Genomic DNA, 14,777 nt, shown 5'->3' with positions numbered 1-14,777 from the left:
GTGACGGCAGATCTAACAAAACATCTTAGCTAATGCCAGACCATAAATGTCCTACATGTATCACTCATTGCTCCAAAGTTTCAGTGCAGACTGACACAATATATGAATTCAGAAGGAATAAACTTGGCATTTCCTCAGGAAAGCTTGGAGGCACCGTTTTGATGCATGGTTCTTAACCTTTAGAGATCTGGGGACCCACATCTAAGCAATTTAATCCAAAATCAAAATTTTAATTTTAATGGGAAGGTCAGAGCTTTCCAATTTTGGGTGTTCTTTCTAAAAGATAATATAATACAATATACTCTAGCATATATCTATATCGATGTCCTTTTTGCTCTTAATGTGTGCTGTTTTTTTTGTTGGCATATACCAGTGCTTCATTCGAAGCCACCAAATGTCCATATTAGGTTTTGTGTGCTGTACTTTTTCTGCTCCCATGAATCAAGCTAAGGATATCAAATTAATATTTATCCTTGAATTTCATATTCCTTCACATTTATAGAACATTTTAAACTGTTCGGTTTTATATTTTGCTTTTATGTAAACATATTTTGTTAGTCTGTTATAATTATTTCATTTTCTATACCATTGTGGACCACCCTGATTAGGTGCCACTGAGCCCTTTGGGTCAATTGTCTGCTGGTTAAGAATTTATGGGTAGAGGTTAAGTGTTACACCAAGGCTTTCCATGTGAACATCCCCATAAAATGTGCCTAGCATTTGAGGCTATATTCTTTCTCTCAGATAGATTGAAGGTAATCCACAGGTGGCATGTTTCCCATTATAAATATGCAACACAAATTTGAAAGAAAACATGCATTCGTCTTAGAGCTGTCTGATGGAAGCCTTGCAATGAAGCATTGGTGACTGTCCATCAAATCTGGTCTGGCTTGTTGATAATGGTCTGCCCCATCTTGTTAACTCTATCCCTATTCTTCCTTTACGGCAATCCCCCCTCCCTCGTTCTGTTTCCAGACATCCGTGTTTACTCCAGCGTACGGTTCTGTGACAAATGTTCGGGTCAACAGCACCATGACCACAGCCCAGGTTCTGGCTCTGCTCCTGCAAAAGTTCCGGGTATGTATTCCTGTCAGATGCTGATGCCACCTGAGGAGCAAGTGTCTCTTGTATGCAACCAACCAACCAACCTCAGTGACGTCCTAATTTTCTGCTTCCCTCTCTGTGTAGGTGGAGAACGATCCTGCAGAATTTGCCCTTTATATGGTTCACGAATCTGGAGGTGAGTGATGTGACCTGCCGTTCCCCAACCACAAGAGGAGACGGGAGAGGCTGGGGAGGGATCAACCATTCAAATGGCAAAATGCTGAGGACTTACAGCGATTTTAAAATGTTATTTCTAAAAGAGAATTACTGTTATAGGAAGAGACCTGTTGGGTTGTGAATACATCCAAACATATTTGACATTTGGATCTCTTTGCAGAAGCAGCCTTCCCCACTATATGGAAGCAAATTGTCCAGCATGAACCAGTGCTTAATTTGAGCAAGTGGCTTGCAGTGCAGGGTACCAGCACTTAATTATCAACACCTGCACTTATGACAGTCTGCCACTTGGTGGCGCTATTTGTCTAATTAGGAGTTGAGCACAACAACAGTTGTTTATTAATTCAATATACATTAAAAATAACTGATGCTTGTTGACAAAGTCAATCATATAGCTTTGGGGGTTTGGAATAGTCAGAACTGTCACCTTGCAGGAATGTGATAGTTAGTAGTTGTGATGTAATTAGCAGTGCTGACAAGGGCAACGGATGGTGTAAGTGGAAGAGGCCTCTTGACGAGGGCACTGGCACTTATTTTATTTACAAATTAATTACTGGACTGTAAACGATCCCCTCATAGTTTTACTGAGTCCCCTCATTCCTGGAATTCTGGGTGTGGCGACTTTTCCCAGCCCCCAAGCAATGACCAATATTTAGAAATATTTAAGAATGTATAGTATTGTAAGTGCATTGCAGAGAGAAACGCTACTACTTCTTGAGAGTGCTGTGAATGGATGCAAACTACATCCCTGCAGAGGAAATCCGAGCACCCGTGAACCCCACATGCTATTTCAAATTACTCAGAGAAAGTTAACTTTCTTAAAACTGGCCCACACTGACATTTCACTCTGGTCTAGTTGCTCAGTGGACTAATATGTCCACTACAGAGGCATATATTCAACCTCATGGTCATAGGTTCAAACCCTGGCAGGTCCACTCAGACTTTTATCCATCTAAGGCCAAAAAAACGAGTACCATTGAGTTGGGTAACAATAAACATCTGTTATTCAGTGCCAAGGTGCCTACGGGTGAACATGCGTTTACAGATACATGTTATGTTATTTTTATGGTTTTGAGACAGCCCCGGGAATCATTGCATTTCTATGCCTTGATATAAGTAGTCCTTCAAAGAGAAGCACATTACCCGCCTAAAGAAACAAAACACAAGCACAGTGTTACAAGTGAGGTCATTACATACATAAGTTGATGCCAAATGGCGCTTTAATAGTTACACTCGGACAGTGCACACAACAATGTGAGATTTGCAGATTTATAGTGCTTTTTTAGTCTAGGCCACTCGTTTGCTGAAGAAGGGTACAGGTAGAAGCAGGCAGGAGGTGGAGCAGTTGAGGGTGGCATGTGTTAGGGTTCTGTAGTTAACTAATGTGAGATTTTGGCGTTTTATGAAATCTGGAAGAGAGAACGTTCTTTTGATCAGGTAGGAAAGGTGTTTCAAGTGTTAAGCCAATGGTGGTTGAAGCATCTGAACATGATTTAGATAGCTGAAACTTGTCCCATTCTAGTGGATTAACACATGCTTACAAGGGTGGGTGGTGCTTGCCCACCTAAACCCTTGCAACATCCAGGAAACGATTGTATTGGTTTGCAGCATTTATATGGCACTTATAACCTCTATGTGGGGTGCTGAAGCACTTGCCTACATGGAGAGCATGCTACTCCAAGTAGGGTGTGCGGTTGGGAGGATGTTGCATTGTTTTGATCCCATGTGGGGAATGTTTCCATGACATGCGTGATGACCACTGAGGTGCAGTTATTATATTCTGCTGAGCTGGTTACGGCACTGGCTTGTTCCAATCTCATTTTGTGTAAAATTGTGCTCCTGGTCCTGGTCTGGCATGGTTGGAGGGAGAGAGAGGTGGAGAGATCTGTTAGGATGGGCATAATTACTATAAACCCATATCTAAGTGTCTTTGTGAGATGTAAAGAAGCTTTCATACTGTATAGTCATTTGGGACTTTCAGTGGCAGACAAGAGTGAAGTCCTCCAAATTGTCCAGCAGTGTGTGACAGATCTCTTCAGTTATTCCATGTCTGTTCATTTGATGATATGTTTTTGGCTGTACAGTAGTAGTAAAGGACAACACTCATAGTAGAAATATCTCATGTGAATGTAATTTGATTTATATTTCACCCTATCATAATGTTAAAACCCCTTTGCTTCTAATGGATCAGCATATTTAATCCCCTCCATGGAGTGTAAAGATTGCAGCCCTGTTTTTATTTTCCTGAGTAGGCGAGCCTTCATTCTTTTCCTCAGCAGCTAGCCAGCAGGTTCTAAGTCTGAATTCATGAAGATTACCACAAACGGGGTCAGGGCCGATATGTTAAGTTATGTTAACAACCTGGTGCATGGTGTCCCTACATTTCAAAATACTGAAGGGAGCATCCAGAATTTATCTGCGGGGATTCTTGAATGGAACTATATTTTAATTGGCCCATTTTCTCTACTTCACTTGATGTACAAACATCCTGATTGGACCTTCGTGATAAGGTTCTGTTGATATTCCAGTGCTACTCAACCTTTTTGTGACATTCATTTCTCTTCGCCTCTCTCTTCTCCTTGCTAGAATTGAGGTGGTGTTGGGGAGTCCGATGATATTCAAGTTAGTTTTTGCTGTTTCCTGAGCAGATGCTGCATTAGGGTATTCCTAGGTTGTGCTGTTATCACACCCAGTGAAGATGACGTACACCCGTTCCCTTCCCTGCTCATGCTCTTCACGTTTACTTTTAATTGTTTATGTGCAGCCTCTTAACTATTTAATATTTAAAACTTGGGGTTATGTTTCATAAGTACATTGAAAAGTCCCTACCTCCACATCAGAACGTGTTGCCCCTCCACTCCTTTTTTGGGAAAAAAATCCCAAATGGATGAGTAGAATTGTTTGAGCTTAAGCGAGAGGAAAAAGGTTTAATATACTGGCATTTGTCCATAAAGGAAGCCAGCTGGTTGACTTAGAAGACTTGGTTGTCAACCCTTTGAAGATTTTTAAGCCAATCATTCAAGTGAGCTTTGACCCGCAATGACCATGATAAAGCAACTTAATGCTTTGGCAGCCATGTCTAACTATTATGTCAAGACACTGGAGAGGATTCATCCCTTTATTAAAAAAAAATGACAATATGAGAAGTCATTGATTGAAAAATGGATTAATGTAAATCGTTCCTACTAGGCACAGACGCAAAATCCAGAAGCTCGTGGTCTTACAAAGAATTCAAAACCTGGCTCTTACTTCCATCCCTAAATAGGAACACCCATCCCTGGAACCCCAAGTCTGTACCCATAGCCAATCAAGACCAAAGGGAAGGTCAAAGTGCTAAACATGGTGCAACTGAGTAATTACCAAAATAGTTTAAACAGTACTGGTTGTATTGTCTTCCTATTTATTGGGATATTGTGTGCATTAAGATGTCCTCACTGGGTCTTTGGTACAGTGCAGTTGACTGATGAACGTGGTCAGCAGCAGCCCTGAGCTGTGTCTCAGCAGGGAGATTGTCCCACCTTCACTTGCATTAAAATGCCGTTTGTAAATTTACAGGCGATTTTTGTTTTTAATGTATTGGAAATGCGCAGTGAGACTAGAAAGGAGATGATGGGTCAATGATGGCAATCATGGAAGGATTGCTGGAAGTTCACAGAGATGTTAAAGGTTGGGCAACTTTTGGTAGTGGTGCCCAGAAAGGAGACAGAGTTTCGCCAGCAATGACCAGGCAATGGGTAAGTCGAGGTTGACCAGAGGAGGGAATATCGAAGAGAGAGAGAAAAAGCAAAAATGAATCAGGCAGGATGGAGCAGCATTGAGACATCATTAGAAAGATATGACGTAAGAGTGAGAAAAATGGGTCTGTGGAATAAAAATGTGACATAAGGATGAATGTGACCGCAGGTTTCGCTAACAGGTTTACAGCCTGTGGAGGTGGAATTAGCACTATAGCAATGTGCCACTGTAGGCACCTTACATCTCTTGCGCTGTGCACATTTGACGGCAGTGGGCATCCTGAGATTTTTACGCTGAACATTGGGCGGCGTGCAGCAGAGCACACTCTTAGCTTGTGACATTCGTTCTGAACTTGTTATAGTCCCTGTGGGCTTCTGAACTAGATCTTCAGAATGTACACCACCCTCACTTCCACCTCTGGGCTCTCCAGATATATTGCTTGCATGTGGGCCGTGGTATGTCTGGCAGAGCACGCGCAAGCAGAAGTGGAAGGTTCCCAGAGTGACTTATGGTGTGAGGGGGTGTATAGAGAGGAGGAGCCATGGATCACCAACAGGGAATTGCCACTGCTGATGAAATTGGTATCAATGTGCCACACTGCTATGCACATGCACCCCTCCAGGCTCACTTAGTTTGCTATCTCCAATGCTCTACAAAGCCACAAAAAAGGTAGGAGGCTGAAGATACGTGCCATTTGGAGTATTGAGAGTTCTTTGCCTTACTAATGCGTTCAGCCCCTTTGAGTGGAAAGTCAAAGCAAAACAGAGGGCTGAAGATTTTAAGCGCCATCTTCAAGTAAAATTTATTGAACATTGATGATGCAGAATTTAACAGCCTCAACCAAGTCTGGCTATTGAAAATTCCATTAAAAACACAAATGCTTACCTTGCCCACACTTAACTTTTGAGGATTCAGCCAGCGTTCATTGAATTTGGCACTGGAGTTTGTTTACCTAGGATTCTTGAGCAAAGGATACTACTATTTGAGAAGTTGAATGTCTTACTTATGTCTCGTGTTTTTCTTCACAGAAAAGACAAAGTTAAAGGGATCAGAATATCCACTCATCTCTCGGATCATGCATGGACCGTGTGAAAAGATCGCTAAGATGTTCCTCATGGAGACTGACTTGGGCGAGGAAGTGACGCATGATGTAAGAAGTGTTGCAGCCCAGACACCGGACTTCTAATCATGCCTCCCCTGTTTGACCGAGCTGTGTTTTCCTAGCAAATTACTTTATCGTGTGCTGTCTTGGTTCCAATCCCTGCTTACATCTTGAGCAGTAGAAGCTTTTCAAAATAATCCGTAAAAAATCACTGTATAATTTGGAACAGTATGAAGCAAGCTAAAGCTAAAAAATTAACCAGGATTAAATGTGCAGATGTTGGCATTCAAGAAAAATAAATCCAAAGGAGAGCAGGAGATGTTAAAACAATTTTAGACTGCTGTTTTGTTATAATAGCCTAGGAGTACCCAAAACCCCTCCACGTGTTGTCAAAGTATAGGGCAGTAACAATGGGCAGACCAGAATAGAATTACTGCAACTCACTTCCCGCGGTTTGACACATAATCCAATAAGTGTTCCCTGATGCCTCTTCTAAGAGGGCACTCAAATTAAAATTGCTTGCATCTGCCTTCTCTACATAATGTACTTTTGTGCTGAATGGTGCTCAGCTGATAGAGTTCTAATTCAAGAAGATGCTCCTTCAAGACGGCAACAATTTATGATTAAATGTTAACAAAAAGTACAAGTTACTTACCTTTGGTAGCATTCTCTCTAACCACAGATTCCTCAATTTCAGAGTATCCCCAGATATCCAGAATTTCAACAGCTGTGTTCCCTTGTCGGCAGGTTGCGTGATGCAGCTCCGCGTTGGCTCTGTACCGCCCTGGATGGTACAGAGCTGAGCCGCATATAAGTACCACCCTTTCCTGAGCCCTCAGATGAGGCCTGTAAACAAATTGTCGGTGACAGTGTGCACACCTCCAATTTGGGACCTTTTTTGATGTTTAAGAGGTCACTCCACAGAACTGGGAGCTGGGAGAGCAGTGATGAATCTGTGGTTAGATAGAGTATCCACCAGACAGAGGTTTACTGAAGGTAAATTACTTGTTCTTATACTACCTCACCAATAGAATAGATACCAAAGCAGTACCTACAAGAGATGGAGGATACGGGGAGTAGATTCAGACTAAAAAGTCAAGGTAGTAGTGCTTTGTGAACGTCCAGGTCACAACTTGGCAGATATCAAGATCAGGCACCCTTGTGCCAATAACATTGTAGCTGCCTTGCCCCTGGTGGAATAGGCTCTCAGGGCTTCAGGGTACTGCTTTTTGGGCAGTACATAGCATCTCTTAATGCAGAATGCTGGCCACCTTGACATGGTCCTGTTTTGCGCTGCCTTGCCCTTGTTTGCATTGAGAAGCCAATGAAGAGCTTATCATCAACCCAATGATTTTTCATCCAGTCACTGTAACCCCCGCTTTGGATCAACAAGATGGAGTTCCTCCTCCATTCTCCAGGGATGAGGCAGAGAGAGGAATGAAAACGGTGATTAATTGGCCAACATGGTTGGACTTCACAACCATAGGGTCCTCAATTACAGTTAGTCTGGAAAGAAGGTAGTATTGCCGGTTCTACTTACAATGCCTGTAGTTCACGCACACGGTGCTCCAACTTGAAGGCATTAAGGAAGAGTAAAGCATGAACCTTAAAGAGGATTTGTGCATATACTCAGAGTGTAGACATAATGAATGTCATAGTTAAGGCTCAAGTGAGGCATCCCAAATGGTTTGGGAGTAAACATATGTGTCAAACCATTAAAGTCATCACGGCTGGTGGCATTCTGAGTGAAGTTCTGCCTTCATTCAAGTTTAGAGTGAATCCTTTCAGCCATTTGGGATGTAGGTGAGAGCAAATTTTCCTATAGGGTCTAAAATGGTAAATGCACAATTTATCTTTTCACTTGCCTATAACTTTTTGTCCCTTGGACAAATCTTCACAACATTTGGCATGTCCAAACGTAGCTGAGAGCCCCCACTGATTTCCAAGTTGTTTGCAAATCCATCCATGAAGTCAAAAGTTAAAGGTAAGTAATCGAAAAACTCTTTATTCTGTAAGAACATGACAAAGTTTCTGGTTTAGTGTGAAATGCATACTCCGGTCTACTCAACAAGGCTAAACGTCAAAGCTAGCTTAAAATGAAGCAAGGACTAAAACTCTGGCCGTTCAGTCCAAGTCCAAGTCAATATACGTTTATATATTTTGCAGGTGGCACAGTACATCAAGTTGGCAATGCCTGTCCTGGACAGCTTTGTGGAAAAACTGAAGGAGGAAGAGGAGCGCGAAATCTCGAAATTGACACTAAAGTAAGCAAGCACAGAAGTGGTTTCAGCAGTTTTGACGTCATGGCTGAGCAGTTGACATACAACGTTCCCACCACTTTATAGGGACCAGTTTGTTACCCATTAAATATTTAATGCTCAACACTTACCCATTAAAGCTCTGCATTCTGGCTGCTTTCTCATACTTACATTTAGACTTATTTGACCAATTTAGTATTATAGCTGAACACCAACTAAATCTCCTACTTGAGTACCACCATTTTTCTTGTGAGTACTCCATAGCACTGGCGGCCAGCACAGATCTGGGGTCGGGTGAGTCGGGTCGGGGGAGGGTAAGGAGGTATCATTCTTAAAGAAAGAAAAATTCACTTACCTCCACGCCATGTTTTCCCATGTCGTCTCTCCTCTACCAAACAGGAAGCAGCCAGGCTTCTCTGAGCCAATCACAACCCTGCAATTCAGCCTTGTAATTGGCTCGCCTAAATCAATCACAAAGCTGCAATGCAGCACTGTGATTGGTCTGAGTGCCGTGGTTTGGTGCTCAGAAGGGGACTGGGGGCCTTGGCATGTTCTCCATGCAGGCTGTAATGCAGCCTGAATGGAGAACATGCTAAAGGATGCATTACTGTTTGGCCCGGCCGAGAGGGCCAGTCAAAGCATCGTGCGCACTTTAGTGTGCCCACCACTCCTTCCCTGCTCTGTCAGCACAGCAACCCCGCACTCATGCTGCCCCAGCAGGGAAGAATACAATTATAATACATTGCATTATTATCATTTTATTTTTCCTTTCTTTTACTGCGGCACAGTAGCAGTAGGGCAATGTTCCTCCATCGTAGCGTAGGAGCCACCACTGCTTCACAGCACTACGGGGGATGTCCGTTTTTATACTGTGATCTTCTCCTCTTTATTTAGATGCTCTGAGTAGTTTCCACCTTACGAGTAGCTTGCATTTTCTGGAGTGAAGCACACAAATTGGGCATGCTATCAGGATGGAAGAGGTGCTAAAGAGCATGGATAACATAATTGATTATCATTATTTCTCTTGTTACAGATTCCAAATTCTCCGGTCCATGATGCTGCAGCGCTTGGAGGAACTTCATGGCAGTCATGACTACGAAAGACAAACGGTCGGTTATCGCAAAAAGTGAAACAGCAGTAGAAACTCTCTATCCGCGTACTCCGCAATAAGCAACAAAAAACTCAACCACAAGACCTCACTGTTAATGGTCAAACAGGAAGTATTGAATGTATGCTGATAATGTGAGCAACGCTGCCCATCAGACAAGGTGCACCTCAACTATCACGCTGCCGAGCTGGACGAGTCTTGATATCTTTTACTATCCCACTATATTTATGTATATTATTTATATTACACCGGTGTTTAATCCACCAGTAACGTGCTCCAGTACCATAGATGACGTTCTTTACAAATGCTAACCCCCTAATGTAAAGTTTAAGGTTTAACTCCCGCCCCCAGCATACAGCGTTAGTTAAGGATTTACCTGCAGGGACTTCATTGATGAAGGTAAAGTTTAGTAAAGTCAGGCTCAACATATGAGGCGTCCATATGTTCACAAGAACACCCTGTGATTGGCCTGTCCATGCCAGGGGACTAAAACCAAATCCTAAACAGTGACAAAATCTCTGTGTGAACCATCCAGGACCTCTTAAACGGATCACGAGTCGACACAGCAGGTGTTTGGGTCAGAAAGCAGAGAACTCGAAGGTTCAAGATAAACAGTTCAGCCTCTCCTGCCATCCTTGTTTCCCATATTCACCTAAATACATGCTAGTGACTACAATAATAAATCGTCTTTTTCATAGCGCTTGGAAAATGTAGGTAGAGTTTGCCTTGCTGGGCTGCAACAACCCACGGCCACTAATCCATTTGATTAGAACTCTCAAGTTAGAGACAATGTGCTTCCATGGTTAAAAAGAGAGCTTTATCTGCCACATGTTTTCCATGGCTAGGAGTCAGACTGCCTTCTCTCCATGAGCAAATCTTTTACTGTCCGGTGCCTGTCTGAATATTAACCATATGTATGTGAGTGACAGGCAGGATCCAGGCCAGTCGGGGCCCTTCCCTCGCTGGAATTGAGGGGTCTCACTGCATAGAAGCCTAGTATCCAGTGAGAGTGACATTTCCTTAAGGTGGACTATTTTACATAACAATTCTGGCTAGGGGCTGTAGTAGCCAGCAGTGATACAATATGATGTCTCGATATAATGATCTGCAGACTAGCATGTGTGCACACATATCAGCAGCAATATTGAAATGAAGGTAAATTTGTCAGCCATTTTGGAATTCTTTGAGCTGCTTCATAAAATGGCGTAGGAGCCTATTTTTTCACAGCTACTCTGCACACTCATTGCCTCGTGTGTACAGCTCGCTTCTTCCTAGTAGGGAAATCGTATGTATGCCTCAGGTTCCTGTTCAATATTAAATGTCTCAAGGAGTGATGGGCCATGCCAGACTCCACCTATCACCAGCTCTTGCTGTTAACATTTTCTGTTAAGAAGAAACCGTTTTCTCTGAATGCATTTACATTTTGGAATCCAAATAAAGGTTTTTCGTTCCGTAAGAATGTTTGATGTTCATTGCTTATTTCTACTTTCTTATTTGGTTTGCATATTTTCTTGAATTAAAATTCATACTGTCATCATTTCGAATGAATTTAAACTAATAAAGTATCTTTGATGCATTGCAAATTTAAAGTTTATATACTATTTGGTCTGGTGAAATGGACCCAGAAGGTGAGCTGGTTATTGAATGTATATCCTTCTTAATAGAGTTATTTATCCACTTTTATTTTCCTCTCACTTTGACTAAATTTTCTGTGGAGCCTCTAAAACAGACTGTGGTGAGCTTTTTTTTGTTCGACTGTCCGTCTTCTTATTTTTATATTATTATTGAGCAAGCTCTGTTTTTACCATGAAATGCTATGAACCAATCTATAAGCCTTTCCAGCACCTTTTATTGTTGTGAAATTTAGTAACTTTCATACAAACACATACCAGAGTATAATCCCAAATTCAGTACTCCTCTCTGGTATCTTTTGTGCTCCTTTGTTGAAGGTGAGTGTGATGCTAACTGTTAATTGTGGAAATCCTAGAATCAGATAACTTAATATCGCCCCAAACCCGGACATTCAGAAGCAAAAATCCCTCTCTTCAACAAGCAAAAACATAGAAGGGGTTCTTTTGGCTTATGGGGAACAGTTCTTTTTCGGGTGTAATCTGCTACTTAGTACATTTTATGATTACAGTTGGGGACAGGTTGACACAAAGTTGACAACATATGTAGACCTATAAACGTTTGCAGAACGGAGAAGTTTTAGGGCACGGGTAAAGAGAGCAATTGGCCACCCTCACCCCACAGCTTCCAAGGTGCTCCCTCTCACAGTGCTTGGGACAGTAAAAAAGTATCTCTTTCCCTGTTGCTCATATTTCTCTGTCTTAACCTCTATCCCTACCTCTGATTGTCTCTTTCCAACCATCCATATCTCACAAGTCTCTACTTTTCTATCTACCTCCTTCTCTGTCAAAGATCCCTTGCTCTATCTCATCCATCACCGGCTTAGACCCTTTTACCTCACTAGCTCCTCCTTTTACCTCACTGCCGACCTCCTGCTGGCTAACTAACATCCTTTTGTCCGTCTTGTATCTCTCTCTACCTTTCCCCTCTTTACCTTTCTTTTCTGAACCTCACTTCTCTCTTTATGTACCTCTTTATTTTGTAGCTCCTGTTAAAGTCTAGGCCCATTTACACATTTTTCTCCAGAGGGGATTGATAGGTTTCATTTCCCGATGCCCCGCTCATTGCATTTACATTTATGAGTTAGCAGGATGTGTCTAACCAATGGTATATTCATTTATGCATTCTTGCTCATATTCTCCATCTAATATTCATTTGTGCGTGTTACATTATCATGTTTTCTTAGTTTAGCTTGTGTGTCACCATTTTGGAAGTGTTTCTCTCTGCGTGCGAGTCGCACTCACTCACCCCTCCCGTAGGAATAGAGAAAGAAATGCTAACGCAGTAGTTTTCCCTTCTCAGCTAACTGTGATCGAAACTATAACAAATTCATTATCAGTGGTGTTCTCATGTGCTGGAGACGCTGAGGCCTGGCTCCGTGGCCTTGGGCCGAGATAAGAAAATGTTACCATCGCAGGTGCAGATGCCTCTTGTGTGAGGCCATTGTTCGCTCTTCCAGGGGTCCAGCATTTTTCCACACTGGGCGTGTTTTACTCTACTGTATCCTAATATAATGTATTACTGTCTTGGGATGGGTCAGTCCTCTCGGCGCACTCTTAGGGGTGAGGTCGGACAGGGCCCTCTCATATGGGAGTTTGTGGCCTAATAAAATTGCTTTGTTCATTCTTCTCCACTGTCCGGCTGACTTATTACTGGGTAACTATAGGTGAGTGCGGTAAGTCACTCGGGTGGATTTGAGCCACGCTTATCAGATGGCGCCCGAACAGGTACTCCGCGATAAGGATCTTTCTCACCCATAAGTGGGCAGCAGAAGACCGGGGACCCTCTGGTCGGCACAATGGGTCTGGGTACCCACTTTGATGCCGAGCTTGGTTCTCGCAGCGCTGCCCCGCCCTGCTGATCGGGAGAGGTCCCGGTTCATGATCCTGTGCCGGAGTCCGGAAGGCGGAACTTTGGAGCTGACCGTGTTGGTCCTGACAGCCGGTGGTGGAGAACGGTAGAAGTCGGTACTACGCATAGAAGGTGAGTGGTCAGATTGTTGATTGAGGGAGCGGGGATGCTCCATGAGGCCGGTGTGTCTCTGAGACCGGTGTGTCTCTGGTGATTGGAGGAGCCGGTGTGCTCCTGGGGCTAGTGTGCCCCGGGGAACTCAGGGTGTGAGGGGCGCCCTGACAGACCTAGCGGAGATTGGGTGGACGTCTGTTTGTCATCCGACCGGATGGTACAGCTGTCGAGGCGTGGTTTGCTGCGGATGAATTTTGGGACCCACCCGAACCCCTAGGGCGTGTGGTTCACTGGGTGCGGGGTCCCGGTTCTCACGTGGTGTAGTGCGCAGCGGTCTGTAGTGCCGCCCGGGAAGCGGATGTGTTCCTCAATTTCGGAACGGTGTGTATACTGTTCGGTCTGCAGTAGGGTCCGGGTTCCCCAGGACTTGGTCGACGGGCCTCGTCCCATTTTGATAACACGGCAGGGATTGTGTTGGCGAAATAGGAAGTACAACTGCGTGCGAGTGTGGATTACCCGTCGTGATTGTGTGAACCGGGGAAGCGAAAGTTTTGTGTTGATGTGAGATTGAGTGAGTGACGATGCCGTGTTTTAGTAAACTGCGGTGCCTTAGGTGCTGCTGTGGCGCCTCGGACACTAGATTGGCTGAGAGCCAACCCGCCCCGGTGGAGGGTTCCCCTAATTTTGAGATGTACGTCAAACATGGGCTGCCTCTGATTTTGTTTAACACTTTGTGGCACAGATATACTAAAGGAAATGTGGATTTGCAGTGGCCTTTGACCGGTTCTTTTTGATGTGGCGAAATTAGATTATTTACAAGACAGATTGTTTGCTAGGCGCAGTCGCTAGAGTATGTTCGATTCTCTGAGGATGTGGCAGAAGGAAGTAAAGGAGCGACAGCTGAGGGAAGAGAAGGTAGCTCAAAAGAGAGCAGCACAGACCATGGCGCAGAAGGCGAGAGAGCATACTAAGAGAGAGAATGAGCAGCGGATTGAGCGCGCAGACAGACTTTTCAGGTTACAGGATAGTAAGAGCTATGTGGTTAGAGAGGAAGAACAAGATGAGATGGAGGACATTTTGAATGCTCGCCCCCCTCCCCCATATGCCCCGCAGCCCTTGTACCGTGTGTTGGCGGGTTCTGCTTCTTCCGCGGCGGTTTCGGTTCCGCAAGCAGGTGTTTCTCCTTTATCTAGCGCCCCCATCACCTCCTCCGTTTCCGCTCCAAAATTGTTGAGTGATGTTGAACAAGCTTTGTCTTCTGTCACTTCTTCATTGCCGGCGCCCTTGGTCTCCCTCTTGATGGTGGGCTCACCTGCCCTCTCGGCGCCCCCCTCTGCGCTTCCTACTGTTTCTGCTAGCGCTACCCCTCAAGGTGGGTTGGAAACCCCGGCTCGGGGTGCGGGAGGTGGGCTGCTTACTCAGATGCGGAAGTTGCTCACGCGTTCTACGGTCGGGTTGGATGAGAAAACGGTGGTGGCTAATCAGGCTTGCCAGTGGGCTCGAAATAATATTTATTCGATTGACGATATTTGGTCCACGATGAAAGATTACGAACCACTGATGCAACAGCATGCTTTATGGCATATGTCGACAACATTGATAGCGTTGTGGGAACAGGGATATGGTGGAGAAGCACCGGCGATTCTTCATGATATTAGAATAATGCCTACAGAGCTAATACTGGTATGAAGGATGTGTT

The 14,777-nt window shown here is 44.0% G+C and overlaps 1 protein-coding gene across 1 annotated transcript in view; it reads left to right on the top strand.

The window, feature by feature from the left end:
- RASSF4 (Ras association domain family member 4) overlaps positions 1–10,940 on the top strand; it is a 172,272-nt gene extending 161,332 nt beyond the window's left edge. Inside the window, exons 7-11 of the mRNA XM_078642761.1 lie at positions 976–1,077; positions 1,189–1,240; positions 6,045–6,166; positions 8,285–8,382; positions 9,410–10,940. Coding sequence (XP_078498887.1) covers positions 976–1,077; positions 1,189–1,240; positions 6,045–6,166; positions 8,285–8,382; positions 9,410–9,506 — 471 coding nt within the window. The 3' untranslated portion in view covers positions 9,507–10,940. The remainder of the gene's footprint in view (positions 1–975; positions 1,078–1,188; positions 1,241–6,044; positions 6,167–8,284; positions 8,383–9,409) is intronic.
- Positions 10,941–14,777: the final 3,837 nt, after the last annotated feature.

This window comes from Lissotriton helveticus, chromosome 5_1 (assembly GCF_964261635.1).
Source record: "Lissotriton helveticus chromosome 5_1, aLisHel1.1, whole genome shotgun sequence".
Classification (NCBI taxonomy): Eukaryota; Metazoa; Chordata; class Amphibia; order Caudata; family Salamandridae; genus Lissotriton; species Lissotriton helveticus.
The sequence above is the reverse complement of the archived record's forward strand: the minus strand, read 5'-3'. Positions and strand labels throughout refer to the sequence as shown.